At 29.1% G+C, this 19,188-nt stretch overlaps 2 protein-coding genes across 2 annotated transcripts; both read right to left on the bottom strand.

The window, feature by feature from the left end:
* Positions 1 to 4,920: 4,920 nt before the first annotated feature.
* Positions 4,921 to 5,811, bottom strand: LOC102669231 (B3 domain-containing protein At2g31720). The gene is made up of 2 exons (XM_006574098.1): positions 5,573 to 5,811; positions 4,921 to 5,482 (listed from the first exon to the last, which is right to left on the bottom strand). Exons 1-2 carry the CDS (start codon positions 5,809 to 5,811, stop codon positions 4,921 to 4,923), a joined length of 801 nt encoding a protein of 266 aa, XP_006574161.1.
* A 4,429-nt stretch (positions 5,812 to 10,240) lies between these two features.
* On the bottom strand, positions 10,241 to 11,095 carry LOC102669103 (uncharacterized). Its single transcript, XM_006574097.1, has 2 exons — positions 11,013 to 11,095; positions 10,241 to 10,820 (listed from the first exon to the last, which is right to left on the bottom strand). Exons 1-2 carry the CDS (start codon positions 11,093 to 11,095, stop codon positions 10,241 to 10,243), a joined length of 663 nt encoding a protein of 220 aa, XP_006574160.1.
* Positions 11,096 to 19,188: the final 8,093 nt, after the last annotated feature.

Raw genomic sequence — 19,188 nt, 5'->3', positions numbered from 1 at the left:
AATTGCATTAAGAATAAAGATGTATAATACGTTAAACAAAATCAACTAATCCCTAGTGATGACTTTATTTATATACTCTTTCCTAGTTCTATTAGAAAATAACGTTTCCCAATGTTACCCCTAAAACTTACCACGGGAATAGGTGATCAAGCCACAAGCAATCATATTAAGCACAAAGAAGGATAATGCAAAAGTAATAATATTAAATAGATAGGAAGATAAATTACATCAAAAGTAGTTGACTGTCAAGTTCCCAACAAATTTATTTGTAGCGTGTAGATCTTAGTTATGAGTGGTGAAATCGTACAAAAATCCAATTATCTTTGATTATCCCGTTTATTTACGTAAAATTCAACTCTAATATCTATAATTAACACTTCATGTATAAAAAATAATTAAAATATTTTGTCATATATTTTTTAATTATTAGAAGCTGTGGAATAAGATTAATTTTATGACTTAGTACTTACCCAAATCAGAGGAGACATAGTATGGATGGGCTCTAGGATTTCACACATTATACCTTAGGTACCTCTATTAAGGGAGCATGGGGACCTACAAAATAAAAGATTTTGATGTTCAAATAAGTACATTGTGAGTTGATAAAAGAATGAAAATGATGAGATAAAACCTGATATTCATAGTGTGGAATATAAGCTTTGGGTCTTTCATTGCAACAGTTGTTACCATGGTCTAACAACACTTCTAGATAATTCCTAACAATTAGATAATAGCTACTAGATATCAGATAATTCAGAGTTTGTGGATAATATTTTGTAAATTTATGTAATATATAAATATTATGTAAATTTAAAATAATATATAAATAATCAAAAAATTATTATTTTTATAATTAAAATAAAAATTCTTATTATTTATATATAAAAATAAATGTACATAATTTTTGTAAAATATATAAAATAATTTGCATACTAATTTATCTAATTTTCTTGAGTTATATAATTGGTATTGAAAAACTTATTTACTAAATAAGTTTTTATAGTTAAAACGAAAATAGTCCGAAAAGTTTAAATATTCAAATTTTACTGATTTATATAATTAGAATAAAAATAATTTACAAGTTAAACTAAATTTATTTATTTTTTATAATTTACATACTAATTGATATAATTATGTAGGTTTATGTAATTAGAGTAAAAGTAATATCTATATTAAAATAAGTTTACAAAAATTATTTACATATTAATTTCAGAAATTTAATTATAAATTCATAAAATAAAAATAAAAATAAATAAATTATTATAAATAAAAAATATGTAAAATGAAATAAAATAAAATAAAATTATATATTATATATTATATATTTTTTGATTTATAAATTTGTATAATTAAAAAAATGACTCTTCGTTAATGATAAATAGAAAATAATATTTATAAAATTAACTAAAAATGTATTTATCTTATTGATTTATTACCTTATTTTGAATATAAGATGTCAAGAGTTCAACTCATATTGAGAATCTTTTTCATTTTGGATTATTAACAAATAGTCAATGGATAGAAGAACCAAAATTGATGCTTATTCTTACTTTTACTTTTTAATATAAATTATATTTTAAAATTTTAATTATAGAAATAATTATATTTATATGTTAATTTTTATTAAAAAAATATAAAATAATTAAATATCTCTTTAATTTTTTTTGGTAATGATAATGAGATTATTCAACATAGATTTTCTATTTCCTGTTTAATAGATTTTATTGTAAAGATAGCATGTTTTTTTTTTTTTGAATTTAAAAAATATATTTGAGTATCATTTATTATATTTATGTTTTTAATAAAGTCTATTATTATAATTTTTTATTCTATTTTGAAGGTTATAAATTATTGCACTTGCAATAAAAAAATCTTATAAGTCTTTCTTTATATTGATTTTATGAAAATTTATTTGAGAACTTAAAGTTATTTATTAACATTAAAAAAATTGATTTTTATTACCCAAGTTTAACGACGGTTCTTCTAAAACTATCATCATTTTTAGAGCAGTGATATTTTTATAAATACAAAAAATATTTCAAAGACGATTTTTATGAAAATGTTATTAAAACCGCGAAAACACGATGACACATCAAATGATATTTGTAATAGATTTTTAAAAAAAGTTAAATTTATATTCTGTGTGAATAAATTTCTATTATATGTTATTGAATTCTTTTTGAAAATACATCATTAGTATTTGGTTTAAAATTAGATATATTTTAATTTTTCAAATGACTCATAATATTTATTTGTACTTCCGTCCCTGATGAGATTGTAATTAGGCTAAAAATAAATACGGTCGAATTTATTTTACCTTGCAATATATGTTGGTGGATGAAATGGAAATCTAAGTTAATTTTGGGGTGGATCGAAGGAAAATAATTAAAGAATAAGGAAATAGTTTGAAATTAAATTAAAGAAAAATAGAACCAAGGTAATTTTTTATATTTAGAAGCTTTTTTTTTTACTTTCTCTTTAACCAAAAAAAGTATATGATTCTTTTTTATAGGAAAAAAATTATGACTCTTGATGGATTAGTAAGTGCACCAATTCGTCCTAAGTAGTAAAGTTTAAACGAAAGTCCGAGTATCGTATCCACAAGAACTTTATTTGTACTTATGTAGATAAATATTTGATTAAGAAAAAGATTTGAAAATGTTGGAAAAAATAGTGATTTAAATTGATAGAAAATTAAATCAAACAAGAAATGAAATTAAACAAGAATTTAAATTAATTAATTGAAGACAAAAGAAATGAAAAAAAACCAATATTGTTGTAGTAGGAAAGTCAAAAGATGAGAATACTGTGAACTTAGCCTACCAGAGCTACTCTATGATATAATGTTAATAATTTTTCTCTATTTATAATTATTCCAATTTATACCTGCATCTACTGGTGTACTCTTATTTTGGCTTCCCGCATGAAAAAACTTAATTTATCTATTTTTTTGTCCTAATCCATTCTCTTTATTTATAATTATTTAAATTTACACCTGCATCTTCTAGTATACTCTAACTTTGGTACCTCGCATGAAAGAGTTTAATTTATCTTTTTTTTTTCTTCCAAATTTCTTTACAGAATTAAAATAGTAAATTGCAGTAAGAATATAGATGTATAACAGGTTAAACGAACATAAACTTATCCCTAGTAATGACTTTATTTAGATACTCTTTTCTAGTTGTTTTAGAAAATAACGTTTATCAAAGCTACGCCTAAAACTTATCATGCAAATGAGGGATCAAGCCACAAACAATAATATTAAGCACAAGAAAAGATAATACAAATGTAATATTCATAAATAGATAGGAAGAAAAATTATATAAAAGTAGTTGGCTGCCAAGTTCCTAGTAAAGGGAGTTTAGCCTCTCATAGTCATGGAGACTTTATAATTGCAAGAGAAAAATATTTAGTCAAGAGTGAAAAGATAAGAAAGGGAATGGAGAGAAGAAATGACTCTGAATTCTGGTTTCTCTTTCTTTTAGCCTTTACCTTCCATAAGAAATTGTATTTTGTTGAAATTTCTGTGTGTCTTTTCCTTTATCTCCCTTTTTCTTTTGTAGGGGCAGATTATGTCTTCTTACAGTAAGTCTGTCTTTACTTTCCTTAATTAGTCATGTTTTCTTAATTAGCCTATTCAATTATTTTTTTCCTTAATTAACATTGCTTTCCTCAATTAGCTTCTTTTCTTTAATTATTCTTCTTTTCTTGAAATTTATTTCTTACTAAGCATCATAAACTCATCACTTTTAGTATTATCTACATAAAAACTTAAATGATGTCAATTTAACAATTATTTATTCAAAAAGAAAAAATTATGAGAGAGGAATTTTGAATTTCTATATAATTTAACCACAAAATAAACTGATAATTAATAGTTATCAATGACTTACAAATAAATAGAAGTGGCCTTTTAAATAAGTGATCACCAAAACCCACTTTAAAAAGTAAATTAATCCATCATAATCATAAATGTGTATATGCATCGCAACTCATAAATGTAAAACAAGAATACACATATAGCAGAGAGCAACAAACATGGCTCCCTCCGCAGGATACAAACAAAAAACTCCTAACCCCTTAAACCTTATGAAGGAAATAAGAGGCACTACTAAGTAGTAACCCACCACGAAGCCTTCATATAATCACCCTCCAACTTTACTTTTTATCAGCACCAAGCCCACACAAAAGTTAGAGACCTGTACACTTGAAAATTGGCATCACCACAGCTAGCTGCACATATATAATTCCAATTTGGTTCCTATCCAGCTTCCTTCGGCGCACATGTGTGAACATCTGATAAAAGTAAAACTAATACATCCAAGGACAAGCTAATAACACATAACATCTGAAAAATTTGCCACACACGTATTATAATTTACTTGATAGACTTGTTCCTTCCCTCTGTTTGCTTCCCAAAACATGTCAGACACTTACATGTATTGGTGATTATAAGCAGACCCGATCACCCGCAATATCATCCTCTGTCAAATATTTCTTTTACTAATTAATTATCTAATCAAATTTGATAATATTTTATTTGAGCTAATCTAATAACATATTATCTAAATTAATCTAATAATCGGTAACAATCTCCACCACGGTTCAGTTCACTGAAACGATAATGTTCAGAGGCTTCACATTGCCTTGAACGAAGCAGGTGTACATGATCAATGAATGCGATCTTGATAATGATAATTCAATTACTGAAGAAAGGGTTGGGGGGAAGGTATGAACCAACACATGGTTATATTATTCAACATGCCTTTTTATTAACCAGAAAACACTCTCTCTATATATATATACATATATTCTTTTTTGTGATTTTACAGGAAAAGCAACTGCGGTTGAATCTAAGACTTCCTGCAAACCCTAAGCAATGTAAAGGAAAACTAAAAATATAAACGAATTTAATGAAATTCACAGTTTGTTTAGGAGAAGATATAACTTGTTATCAATCCTAAAAGACCAAATTTGGAGCTCTTGGCCTTCTTCAAACTCATTAGTAGATACGATACTATTCCAATCTGTTACCAGGTTGTAGGTGTCAGTCCTTTGCATGCTCCACTTCTTCAATGGTAAAGTAAATTCTCTCAGACATGGGTCTAACACAGTCAATTCCAGACCAACGAGCCGTCCTTTTCCGTTGCTTCCATTTCTTTCATCCAATTTTTCAATCTCCGCTTGTGTGAGAAATTCACACATAATTTCATTTATGGGCATGGAGAGACGATTGTTGTTCGGCTTCACGTCTGACCAGAAGAGTCTCTTGTGCATCAAATATTTAAGATCATGACCACTCAACTCAGCTACTCGGTTCTTGAATTGCATTGGCAAATCTGGTGATGGCCCGCTATGTTCCAAGATTATCCTTCTTGGCGGCAAATCTGGTGATGGTCCGTTCTGTTCCAAGATTATCTTTCTTGGTTTTTTAATCGTTGCTGGCATGACTCTTTCTTCTTTAGGTCTCTCTTCAATTTGTCTAAAAGTACATACACAAGAGTCATATATTTAATACATCTAAAATAACATTTAATTAAACTACAAAATTTTTTTGGCCAGGGTTACGCACCTTTTTTTGGTCACCCTCTTATCAGTCTTATTTGTATTTGGCTTCGATTCAGCGCTTGAAAGTAGTTTGCTTAATTTCTTTAATTGAATCAACTGTTCTTCGCTATATAAGTGGGGCGCATCTTGTGATATTGCCAAATGCAAAATGGAAGGCTTAAAGGGTTTGCAAGACATCTTCTCGAGCGACTTCCAATCTGTAACGCTTGCCACCAATTCCTTTAAAGTTTTCAAGTCCCTCATGGTGGTAAAAGGAATAAAGCCTAAGAGTTGAAAACACAAACGAAAGAGGAAATAGTTGTGAGACGATTGAACAGATTTTTTGCGGTAAAAGTTGGGAAGAGTGGTGAGGGTTTTAAAGAGAAGAAAATTTTCCCGCTAAAATTTGAAGTTAAAAAAGATTATAATAACTTTAAAATAATTTGGATTACGTATCAGAGATCGATAAATCTCCTATCAAAAAAATTATTATGCAGTTTCAAAATATCAATCACATAAATTTGACTTGACAATAATTTATTTACCGATAGATAGTTTTGGATTCTAATAATTACTTCAACTTAATTCTGATATCTTTTTTTTTTAACTTAAAAATAATAAATTGATCTCTTTCTTTGTAACGTGTACGTCGCGTAGGTCTTCGGCAAGAGTGGTGAAAATGAAACCGTGAAAAATCCATTTATATTGTTCATCTACGTAGTTTCTTAATGATGAATTTTATGACTCATATATTCCGGCATTTAATTAATTTGTCACTCACTAACCAGGGTTGCAGGTTTACAAGGAGGTTTGAATAAAAAAAAAAAAAAAGAGGTATACAGGGAGGTTTATAAGAAAAGACAACTTAGGATCATCTTGGAAATAACTATAAAGGAACTTAGACCTTAACTGTGACATGTCGATAGAATCAAATTTATCAAAAGTAATTTGATCCTTACTATAGTAAAGCTAAAGTTATAAAAAAGAGTATGACCCTAAATGTGACCGCTGCTGGTAGAGCACACTATCACTATCATTTCTTAACCCCATGAGCAAAGGAAAAATTGTCATAATAGAAAAACTCTCAAATTTCATTAATCTGCTAACAAAGTATTTGATGAGTCTATTTATACTCTACTAATAACTTTAATTAAAGTTCAATCCTCAATAATTAATCTAATAATTAAAAGACTTCAAAATAACAATAAAAGGTGGTGACAACCCATTACAATTGCACCAGTCCATCCCAAGTATTGACTAAAATAGGTCCAAAATACAATTAATATATGAAAATAAATCATATTTTAAGAGTTGCTAAAATTTATGAGCATGTCTTAAACTATTGATAAGTAAACCAATTCGTCCCAAACAATAAAGTTAAAATGGAAGTCCAAGTATTGAATCCAAAGAGACTTTGTAGGTAGATGAATATTTAATTAAGAAAAAGATTTGGACAAGGTTGTAGAAAAACAGTAAATTAAATTGACAAAGAATTAAATTAAAATAAACAAGGAAAGAAATTAAATTATAAAGGTAAATTAATTAATTAAAATAGAAAGATCAGAGAACCCAATATTATTGTATAAGTAAATTCAGAATATGAGATGATTTTTCTCTATTTATAATTATCCAATTTACACATGCATCTACTAGAATACTCTAACTAAGATCCCTCGAGTTAAAGAGCCTTTAATCTATCTTTTCTCCCAAATCCCTTGGCAAGAAACACATAGTTAAATTGCATTAAGAATAAAGATGTAGAATAGATTAAACAAAATCAATCAATCCGTAGTGATGACTTTATTTAGATACCTTTTCCTAGTTCTATTAAAAAATAATGTTTCTCAATGCTACCCCTAAAATTTACCATGCAAATAGGTGATCAAGCCACAAACAATAATATTAAGTACAAGAAAGGATAATGTAAAAGTAATAATATTAAATAGATACAAAGAGAAATTACATCAAAAGTAGTTGCCTGCCAAGTTCCCAACAAAAGGAAGTTTACCCTCGTCATTGGAGGCTTTACAATTGCAAGAGAGAAATATTTAGTAAAGGAGAATTTGAGATAGGGAATAAAGTAAAGGAATGGCTCCTAATGCTTGCTTTCCCTTTCTTCTAGCCTTTGCCTTTTATAAGAAATTATATTTTGACAACTGCAAAATCTGGGTTGAATTGATAGTCAATTTTGACTAAGAATGATTAAAATTTCTCTACTTTACTGTTGTTTTTAATGAAATAATGAAGAATTTAATATCATTGCAATTTTTTACCAGTAGGATTCTAAAGAAGAAAATTTCAAGTGCTTTGGAAGAAAATTGATGCAAAAACTTGAAGAAAAAGCCTTGAAGAAAAATTGGAAGATTGGGACAGCTTTCTTAGCGCACAAGACAGGCCCTACGCGCTTCCTCGCTTAGCAGCCAGCTCACGCTTAGCGTAAAGAAGGCCCACGAAGAAGCCCAAAGGCGTACTTAGCGCGATGCCATGCTAAGCGCATGATCACTGCCATACTCGCTAAGCCCAAAAGGCTCGCTTAGCGCGAGGTCGTGTGAATTTTAAGCTACCTTAGACCTATAAAAGGAGTAGGAAGCAAAAGAAAAATGACACATCGAGATTCATAGCTCTCTCATGAATGCATTGTAAGCCTAGGTATCTCAAATGGGGAAACCCTCTTTCTATGTCCATTTTCCATCCCTTCCCTTCTTCTATCCACATCAGTCCCTAAAGTGTAAAGTCTCTCATGACAATGAGGGGCTAAACCCATAGTATTTGGAGCTTGGCAGGCAAACTCTTGTAATCTAACTCTTTCTTATTATCTATTTAATACAATCCTGTTTCTATTGATCTTTTCTGTGCCTATTTGTTTAGTATGGTCTAATCATCCATACAGCGTTTAGATGGATAATGAATTAAAAAATGGTTATTTTCTAAGAACTGGGAAAGAGCATCTAAATGAAATCATTGCTAGAAATAGATTGACATATTTCATGCATCTATAATCTTAATGCGATTTATTATTTTTTATCTGTGCAAAGAAATTTTGGAGAGAAGAATAGATAAATTAGGCTCTTCGTGCGGGAAACAAAAGATAGAGTGTCATAGTAGATGTGAGTGGAATAACATTAGATAGAGAAAATCATTAACATTGCATCACAAGTTTCTTTATCTTTTATCCTTCTTATTTATTACTTTCTTTAAATTTTACATCTACAATTTCTTATCTCTTTTACTCTTTTCTTACTTAAAGATTGAGATATATGCCAACTCAAGTACGAACAAAGTTTTTGTGGATTCGACACTCGAACTTCCGAATACTTTTGAGACAATTTGGTGCACTTGCCAATGAGTTAACAATCCATAGAGGCTTTGTTTGTACTTAGATGAATATTTAATTAAGAAAAAGATTTGGACAAGGTGGTAGAAGAACGGTAAATTAAATTGGCAAAGAATTAAATTAAAATAAAGAAGGGAAGAAATTAAATTATAAAGGTAAATTAATTAATTAAAATAGAAAGATTAGAGAACCCAATACTATTGTAGAAGTAAATTCAAAATATGAGAATGTTGAGAACTTAGCCTACGAGAGCTACTCTTAATGTAATATTAATGATTTTTTCTCTATTTATAATTATTCCAATTTACACATGCATCTACTAATATACTCTAACCAAGATCCCTCGAGTTACAGAGCATAATTTATCTATCTTTTCTCTCAAACCCCTTTGCAAAGAGCAAATAGTTAAATTGCATTAAGAATAGAGATGTATAATAGGCTAAACAAATCAACCTATCCCTAGTGATGACTTTATTTAGATACCCTTTCCTAGTTTTATTAGAAAATAATGTTTTCCAATGCTACCACTAAAACATACCATGCAAGGGTGGTCAAGCCACAAGTAATAATATTAAGCACAAGAAAGGATAATTCAAAAGTAATAGTATTAAATAGATAGGAAGATAAATAATATCAAAAGTAGTTGGCTGTCAAGTTTCCAACAAAAGGAGATTTACCCTCATCGTGGGAGACTTTACAATTGTAAGAGGGAAATATTTAGTAAAGGAAAATTTGAGAGAGGGAATAAAGGAAAAGAATGACTACTAATGCTTGTTTCTCCTTTCTTCTAGCCTTTGCCTTTTATAAGGAATTATATTCTCTTGAGTTTTCTATGTGTTTCTTTCCTTCTTCTCTCTCCTTCTTTTATTGGTGTAAATCATCTTAGTTTTCCGTGCTTAGAAAGTAGGTAATCCTCACGCTAAACACGCCTCTTTCCTGAATTACCCTTCACTTTCCTAAATTATCTTCCTGGCGCTAAGCATGATATGCTCACTGAGCTTATGCTTCGCACTGAGTGCCTGGGATGCGCTAAGCACGCCTCTTTAGATTTCCAATTTACACTTTTGGGCTTTACTTTACTTACTAAGCATCATAAGTTCATCAACTTTTAGTATTTTCTGCACAAAAACTTAAATGATGTTAAAATAATAATTATTGGCACAATAAAGGAAGAAATAGGAGAGAAAAATTATCAATTCATATATAATTTAATCCCAAAATATACCTATAAATAGCAGTTATCAACATGTTGGGCTTAATTATTATCTAATCCACCCAATATTAATAGTCCACTAAAATTGATCAACTCAGTCCATGGATATTTCTTGTCTTATAAATTGGACTTCCCAAAGTGATTCTTCAAGTTGGCCTCAAAGTATCTTCATCAATTTGTAGGAGAGTGTCCCAATTAGGTGCAACCCTTAATTCACATTGGTCTTCTTTCTCTTTGATCTTTAGAATCTGGCCTTGCAAAGCTTGTTTCATCCTCTTAGTCCTGGACCTTGTTATAGGACCTCCAATCCCATGTAAAGGATTATTAGACGGGCTGGTTGCATCTCCAACATTCTCTCCCTCTTCAAAAGGATTCGACCTTGAATTTGCTTCGTTACCTACATAAAAAAAAGATAGATCAGCCACATTAAAGGTAATACTTATGCTACCATATTCTCCTGGCAAGTCTAGCTTGTTAGCATTGTCATTTATCTTTTCTAGAACTTGAAAAGGCCCATCTCCTCTTGGTTGCAACTTGGGTTTTCTTTGAGTAGGGAACCTTTCCTTCCTCGTATGAACCCAGACCCAATCTCTTGGTTCAAAAATAACTTTGACGCGATCCTTATTTGCTTGCTTTGCATATTGTTCATTATTCTTCTCAATGTTGGCTCGAACTTTTGCATGCAACTCTTTGATAGAACCTCCCTTTTTCTTACCATAGTCTAACCTTCAATTTGAAGCACTATATTTGCATAATGCAAAGCAAGGCCTGCAAGGCCCAATCTTTGGCAATTGCTCACGTGTCCAATTAATGGTTTGTGGTCACCTATAGATGCCTATGGATAAACAACATTACATGTATGTAAAATATACAAACATAATGTTTTTAAGAGTTTAGCCATGGAGAGAATCTTTGAACTTGAAACCAATAGCAGTATTGACGAGAGGTGAGGGCTCAAGAGGGTTTGCCCACAAAGAGAGGCACCGAGAGGTTTGGGGCATCGAAACTGAGGATACGATGATTGGCATGATGACAATGGGCACAACGAAACCAGCAATAGTGGTGAGAGGCAAGATCTAAAGACGTTTCGGCACAAAGAGAGTGTCACAGGTTTGGGCACGAGTGCTGAAATGAAATGAGAGTCAATATGTTTAAGATTTTGGGTGAAGCACAACATCAGTTTCACAAAAAATCGATATTGACGTGCCAAGATCAACATCAGTTCTAAACAAAACCAATGTTGACGCACGAGGCTCAACATCGGTTCTAAATAAAATCGACATTGAGTTCAATTCTTAACATCGGTTCTCTTATAACCAATGTTAACCATATCCACTTATTTACAAAAATGTCACCGTGCATTTGTTAACATCGACTTTCATATAAATCGATGTTAACTGAGCGATGTAATATGTATTTTCTAGTAGTGAACTCTAGCAATTTGTATTAACTACAAAAATCTACATTAACTACTACAATGGCTCTTCAATCTCTAGAGTAATAGACTACTCATCAAATACTGTCAAATTACCTAAAGTGATCAATTGGGTTATGTATCTCTATTTTTTATTAGAAAAATAAATATATATTGATTTATCTTGGACCAAAACCCTTTTACAAAAGATAGATCCAAACATACAACCCTAAACATTCACCTTTTAGCTAATGGTTACTTTGTATTTATGTGTTTCCAATCAGCATAAATATAAAATAACCATTGTTTTTCAAAACAAAAAGTAAGATTATACTATATTATAGCTGCATAACGTAAAATTTAAAAACAAACCAATATAGTTGCAATCTTTGACATTAATGTATTTATCCATACCTTACACTAGGAACTTCTATTGGTTGCATGTTCCTTTTCCACTACCCATCCTTTTACCCCCCTATATATGTGTTAAGCCACCAATTTCTTTTCCAATGTCCGCCCCTCATTACAATAGAGTTAAAAATAGCCTTATCAAATTGCAATTTACCGTTTAGCCAAACCCAATTCGTGGACATAATCTTATTCGGTAGTAGCTTTCTATCAAAGTTATTACATCCTCTAAAAGCATATTGATTCCTTCGATTTGAGGTGCACCAAATCTCAGAAAACCACAAGACTCTATCCAATTTAGTCTTCCCTGTCATATTTGCTGAACGTAGTTGAAAGCGAGCCATTGGTTTTTCAAGAAAAAGAGTTTGATTATCTCTATCATGAGTAACAATATTTCCAAATCAGATCCACTTCAATGGAAGTATACAACGTATGCGAGACATATTCTTCCTAAACATGACAAAACGCACATGAAAAGTCATTGTCTACCAGTTGTTATTTTTTTCTTTCTTTTAGACCGTCTCTTAAGGCAACTTGTCTAAGAACACTATCCAAGACAACATCGCTGCCTTTGGTGGAATTCTTATTCTCCACAACTAGGAAAAAATTTCATAAGGTTGACTTGCTGTTTGTAGATAAAGAATTTCCTTGTAAGCTAAGTTGACCACAAAATATCATGTAGCATGCATCTTCCAGGCACAACCACTTATCAAAATCATGTCTATGAACTTTCACATATTTCCCAATACTTGTTCCAACTATTGCACTTGATCACTTTACCATTCAAACCAATTCCTCCTCCATTTTAACTCTTATTCCCAACCATCAGTACACCACACTGCTTCCCCATATTCCAACATAAATAGATTGGCCTAATAAATAATTTTATCTTGCATATTTTGTTAGTTTATAAAGGTTAAATTATAACTCTTACCTCCCCTAGACATAGTTTATTAAAAATCAACAAGATCCTAATGAATTAAACAAGAGGTTTAGATTCACGTTGCATAAGCGGACATGTTTTTTTAATTAATTTTGATTCAATGCGTATGTCACATTTGCTACTTTTTTTGTCAAGCATGTTGATTAAACCTAATCATTGCAATTTAATAACATACGAGGAATTTACAGGACCTAATCTAGTATGCCACATATCATAAGAAGTAACCATATAAGCAAAATCATATGTATTTTCATTAATCACTTCAAATAGATTCAGTACAACGAGTCATGGATCATATTATTATTTGTCATAACAATTTTGTCCAATTCAAAGGCAACATTCACCCTAATCACAATATCCTTGAAGATCACTGTTAGTCGTCTTATACGACACACTTTTGTATAGAAAACATTTTCCAAAACTTGTATAGTTCCCCAATTTATGGCTATTTTGTAGTAATTTTGTAAATAAATCTTGTTTTATGGTTAAAGCTGTCTCTAGAATATTTCCATTGGATTTAATGATGAAATTTGTGCAATTTCAGGAGAAAAATAGGCTAAGTCATGAAGTGCTAAAAGTGACAGTTGAGCTTAGCTCATCAGTTGGGCTAAACGTGCATCCACTGCTAAGTGCAGCTTCAGTGCACTTAGCGCGACAAAAGAATCTGACAGAGCATCAATATCAGGGCCACGCGCTAAGCACGAGATCAATGCACTAAGCGCAGCAGTTGTCTTCAGCCAGGCTCAGCGCACGACTGACGCTAAGCTTAAATCCACTTACTCGCGCTAAGCGCGAGGGTGGCGCTAAGCGCAACATCATGGGTTCAGAGCCTATTTAAAGCTATTTTATGCAGAATTAGGGTAACAATCCAAGAATATTTTGATTTGCACTGAATTCCAGAGCACAAGAAAAATTGGACCAAAAAGTAGCTGCAGGGGAAATCCAACAAAGTATTTATGGCGCCGCTGCCGGGGAACTTGATTCAAGAAGAGTTTAGTTCAGTTTTAGGGCATTGCTTTATATTTTTCTCTTTGATTCATTGATTCTTTTGTTCATATTTTAGTTACTGTACATTCATTGTTCTTTTGAACTGTATAATTGTTGTTCTGTTTTCTTGTATGCAAAGAAGATCTACTACAGGTGCTTTGATTCCCATTGATTTGGAGATTAACTCCACTTGTAGAAGGCGTAACTTAGAGAGAATCAAATATTTTTTTTGCAGGATTTAGAAGCAGCAACAACTCCAGAAGAAGGACCTCGATCTTCCGAGGCATCTTCTAGTTTTCCTATTGCAGGGCATTCTCATATAGAACCTGTTGAAGACCCAATCATGGTTGAAGAGCCAATAAGAGTAACCCTGGAGGATTATTCAAGTTCTACTGTGCCACAATTTTTCACCAGTATTGCACAGCCAGAAGTTCAAGCTCAGACAATTACATATCCTCTTTCTTTGATACAATTGATTCAAAATAATCTATTTCATGGTCTACCTAATGAAGACCCTTATGCTCACTTGGCCACCTATATAGAGATATGCAATACTATCAGCCTCACGGGTGTGCTTGCGGATGCAATCAGGTTGAGTCTGTTCTCATTTTCTTTAGCTGGAGAAGCTAAGAGATGGCTTCATTCTTTTAAAGGAAATAACCTGAAGTCATGGGATGAAGTGGTAGAAAAGTTCTTAAAGAAGTACTTCCCTGAATCGAAGAATGTAGAAGGCAAAGCTGCCATCTCTTCCTTCCACCAGTTTCTGGATGAATCATTGAGTGAGGCACTTGAAAGATTCTGAGGTTTATTGCGGAAGACTCCCACTCACGGTTTTTCTGAACCCATACAGCTCAACATATTTATAAATGGATTGAGACCACAATCTAAGCAGCTCTTGGATGCTTCAGCTGGGGGTAAGATCAAAATGAAGACCCCCGACGAAGCAATGGACTTAATTGAAAGCATGGCTGCTAGTGACATTGCCATTCTAAGAGACCGAGCCCACATTCCTACCAAGAAGAGCTTATTGGAGCTAACCTCACAGGACGCTCTGTTGGCACAAAACAAGTTGCTATCCAAGACCCTAGAGACATTAAATATAATATTTAATATTTAATATTTAAATATATTTAATTTTATATTTATATGTATTTATTTCATTATAAATTTTATTTTAATGTAAATTATAAAAAATTGCTCTTATTTTATTATAATTATAAAATAAATACATAAAAAATATATGGATTATTTGAAAAAAAATTATTTTATGTAATATATAAATATTATGTAAATCTAAAATAATATATAAATAATCAAAAAAATTATTATTTAATAATTAAAATAAAAATTCTTATTATTTATATATAAAAATAAATGTACATAATTTTTATAAAATATATAAAATAATTTATATAAATAATTTGCTTATTAATTTATCTAATTTTCTTGAGTTATATAATTGGTATTGAAAAACTTATTTACTAAATAAGATTTATAGTTAAAACGAAAATAGTCCGAAAATTTTAAATATTCAAATTTTACTGATTTATATAATTAGAATAAAAATAATTTACATGTTAAATAATTTTTTTTTTTATAATTTACATACTAATTGACGTAATTATATAGATTTATGTAATTAGAGTAAAAGTAATATCTATATTAAAATAAGTTTACAAAAATTATTTACATATTAATTTAAGAAATTTAATTATAAATTCATAAAATAAAAATAAAAATAAATAAATTATTCTAAATAAAAAATATGTAAAATGAAATAAAATAAAATTAGAAATTATATATTATATATTATATATTTTTTTATTTATAAATTTGTATAATTAAAAAAATGACTCTTCGTTAATGATAAATAGAAAATAATATTTATGAAATTAACAAAAAATGTAATTATCTTATTGATTTATTAACTTATTTTGAATATAAGTTGTCATGAGTTCAACTCATATTGAGAATCTTTTTCATTTTGGATAATTAACAAATAGTCAATGGATAGAAGAACCAAAATTGATGCTTATTCTTAATTTTAATTTTTAATATAAATTATATTTTAAAATTTTAATTCTAGAAATAATTATATTTATAAGTTAATTTTTATTAAAAAATATAAAATAATTAAATATCTCTTTAATTTTTTTGGGAAATGATACTGAGATTATTCAAAATAGATTTTCTATTTCCTGTTTAATAGATTTTATTGTAAAGATAGTATGTTTTTTTTTTTTTGAATTTAAAAAATATATTTGAGTATCATTTATTGTATTTATGTTTTTAATAAAGTCTATTATTATAATCTTTTATTCTATTTTGATGGATATAAATTATTGCACTTGCAATCAAAAAGTCTTATAAGTCTTTCTTTATATTGATTTTATTAAAATTTATTTGGGAACTTAAAGTTATTTATTAACATTAAAAAAATTGATTTTTATTACCCAAGTTTAACGACGGTTCTTCTAAAACTATCATCATTTTTAAAGCGGTGATATTTTCATAAATACAAAAAATATTTCAAAGATGATTTTATGAAAATGTTATTAAAACCGCGAAACGACGATGACACATCAAATGATATTTGTAATAGATTTTTAATTTAAAATATTTATAAATTTATATTTTAATATGTAATTTATAATTTTTTTGAATAATAAAATTTAATAAATTAAAATAAAATATTTAATATTTAAACATATTTAATTTTAAATTTTATACGTATTTATTTTATTATAAAATTTTATTTTAACGTAAATTAACAAAAATGTTCTTATTTTATTATAATTTTAAAATAAATACATAAACAAATATATGGATTATTTGAAAAAAAATTATTTTATGTAATTTATACATATTATGTAAATTTAAAATAATATTTAAGAATCTAAAAAATTATTATTTTTATTATTAAAATAAAAATTATTATTATCTATATATAAAAATAAATGTAAATAATTTTTATAAATTACATAAAATAAAATATATAAATAACTTATATATTAATTTAACTAATTTCTTGATTTATATAATTGGTATTGAAAAACTTATTTATAAATAAATTTTTATAGTTAAAGAGGATTTGTACTAAAATGTTATTGAAACCACAAAACGACGATGACACATCAAATGATATTTGTAATAGATTTTTTTAAAGAGTTAAATTTATATTCTGTGTGAATAAATTTCTATTATATGTTATTGAATTCTTTTGGAAAATACATCATCAGTATTTGGTTTAAAATTAGATATATTTTAATTTTTTGAATGACTCATAATATTTATTTGTACCTCCATTCTTGATGAGATTGTAATTAGGTTAAAAATAAATATGGTCCAATTTATTTTACTTTGCAATATATGTGAGTGGGTGAAATGGAAATCTAAGTTAATTAGTTGGGTGGATCGATGGAAAATAATTAAAGAATAAGGAAAGTTTGAAATTAAAATGATAGATTGTTGATGGAAAATAATTTCTTTGTTTACATAAAAAACTATCATTGTTTTTTTTCAAGAAAAAATATATGACTGCTGATGGATTGGCAAGTGCATCCATTCTTCCCAAGTAGTAAAGTTAAAACGAAAGTTTGAGTATTGTATCCACTGGAAACGTACTTATGTAAATGAATATTTGATTAAGAAAAAGATTTAGAAAGGTTGTAGAAAAGTAATAATTTAAATTGATAAAAAAAATTAAATCAAACAAGAAGAGAAATTAAACAAGAATTTAAATTGATTAATTAAAGACAAAAGAAATGAGAAAATCCAATTTTGTTGTAGAAGGAAATTCAGAAGATAGGAATATTAGAAACTTAGCCTATCCGAGCTACTATTCGATGTAATGTTAATAATTTTTTCTATTTATAATTATTTCAATTTACTCCTACATCTACTAGTACACTTTAACTTTGATCTCCCGCATGAAAGAACTTACTTTATTTATTTTCTCTCTCAAATCCATTTGCAGAGCTTAAATTACTTTTCTTAATTAGTTATGCTTCCTTAATTATTATTCTTTCCTAATTAGCATTAGTTTTGTCAATTAGCTTGTTTTCCTTAATTATTCTTGTTTTCTTGGGCTTTATTTTACTCACTAAAAATAATAAATTTATCACTTTTAGTATCATCTACATAAAAACTTAAATGATGTTAATTTATCAATTATTTGCTCAAAAAGAAAAAATTGTGAGAAAAAAATTATAAATTTTTATATAATTTAACCTCAAAATAAACTCATAATTAGCTATTATCAATTACTTACTAATAAATAAGAGTGATCTTCTAAATAAGTGATCACCAACTCACTTTAGAAAGTAAATTAATCTATCATACTCATTGATGTAAAACAAAAATACATATATTCTACAGGCCGATATAAACAAAAAACGCCTAACCCCTTAAACCTTATGAAGAAAATAAAAGGCACTAGTAAGTAGTAACCCACCACCAAGCCTTCATATAATCACCCTTCAACTTTACTTTTTATCAGCACCAAGCCCACACAAAATTAGAGACCTGTACACTTGAAAATTGGCATCACCACAGCTGCACATATATAATTCCAATTTGGTTCCTAACCAACTTCCTTCTGCGCACATGTGTGAACATCTGATAAAAGTAAAACTAATACATCCAAGGACAATGATGTAAGCTTCATTGAAGCTTGTAGGCCTAGGATCTTCTTTATCAATGGACTCCTTTACTTCTTGGAAGATGAATGACAGTGGAATGGAGAAGGAAGAGAGAGAGAGGAGATGCCACTTCAAGGAGAAGATGAGTCTAGAAGGAGCTCACCACCATAGGAGGCCATGGATAAGAGCTTGGAGGAAGAAGAAGATAAATGAAGGGAGAGGAAGAGAAGAACACGAAATTTTATGCTTTAAAAGAGCTCTAAAATCTGAAGTTTAATTTTCAAATGATCAAAGTTCAAAAAATACACACACATGACCTCTATTTATATCCTAAGTGTCACACAAAATTGGAGGAAAATTTGAATTTCTATTCAAATTTCACTTAAATTTGAAATTAAATTTGTGGAGCCAAAATTTCACTAATTATGATTAGTGAATTTTAGCTATGGTTCAGTCCACTAGTCCAAGATCAAGTCTAAGATTCTCCACTAAGTGTGCTTAGGTGTCATGAGGCATGTAAAGCATAGAAGACATGCACAAAGTGTGACTATATGATGTGGCAATAGGGTGTAGTAAGCAAATACTCACCACCCCCTCTAAAATTTAATTGGATTGAACTTCTCCCAATTCAATTAAATTTATTTCTCAACACACACATCAAATATTCACTTAATGCATGCGAAATTACAAAACTAACCATAA

The sequence above is a fragment of the Glycine max genome, chromosome 1 (genome assembly GCF_000004515.6).
Source record: "Glycine max cultivar Williams 82 chromosome 1, Glycine_max_v4.0, whole genome shotgun sequence".
In the NCBI taxonomy this organism is placed as follows: Eukaryota; Viridiplantae; Streptophyta; class Magnoliopsida; order Fabales; family Fabaceae; genus Glycine; species Glycine max.
Note: the sequence above shows the minus strand (reverse complement) of the source record. Positions and strands in the feature narration are given on the sequence as shown.

What these genes read in the sequence shown, in the direction of transcription:
- LOC102669231 (XM_006574098.1), bottom strand. Translation starts at nt 5,811, where the DNA reads ATGAGGGACTTGAAAACTTTAAAGGAATTGGTGGCAAGCGTTACAGAT. An exon ending in AAGAGGGTGACCAAAAAAAG is followed by an intron (nt 5,483 to 5,572) that starts GTGCGTAACCCT and finishes ATGTACTTTTAG; the next exon opens with ACAAATTGAAGAGAGACCTA.
- LOC102669103 (XM_006574097.1), bottom strand. Translation starts at nt 11,095, where the DNA reads ATGCCCCAAACCTCTCGGTGCCTCTCTTTGTGGGCAAACCCTCTTGAG. An exon ending in AATACTGCTATTGGTTTCAA is followed by an intron (nt 10,821 to 11,012) that starts GTTCAAAGATTC and finishes TTCAAATTGAAG; the next exon opens with GTTAGACTATGGTAAGAAAA.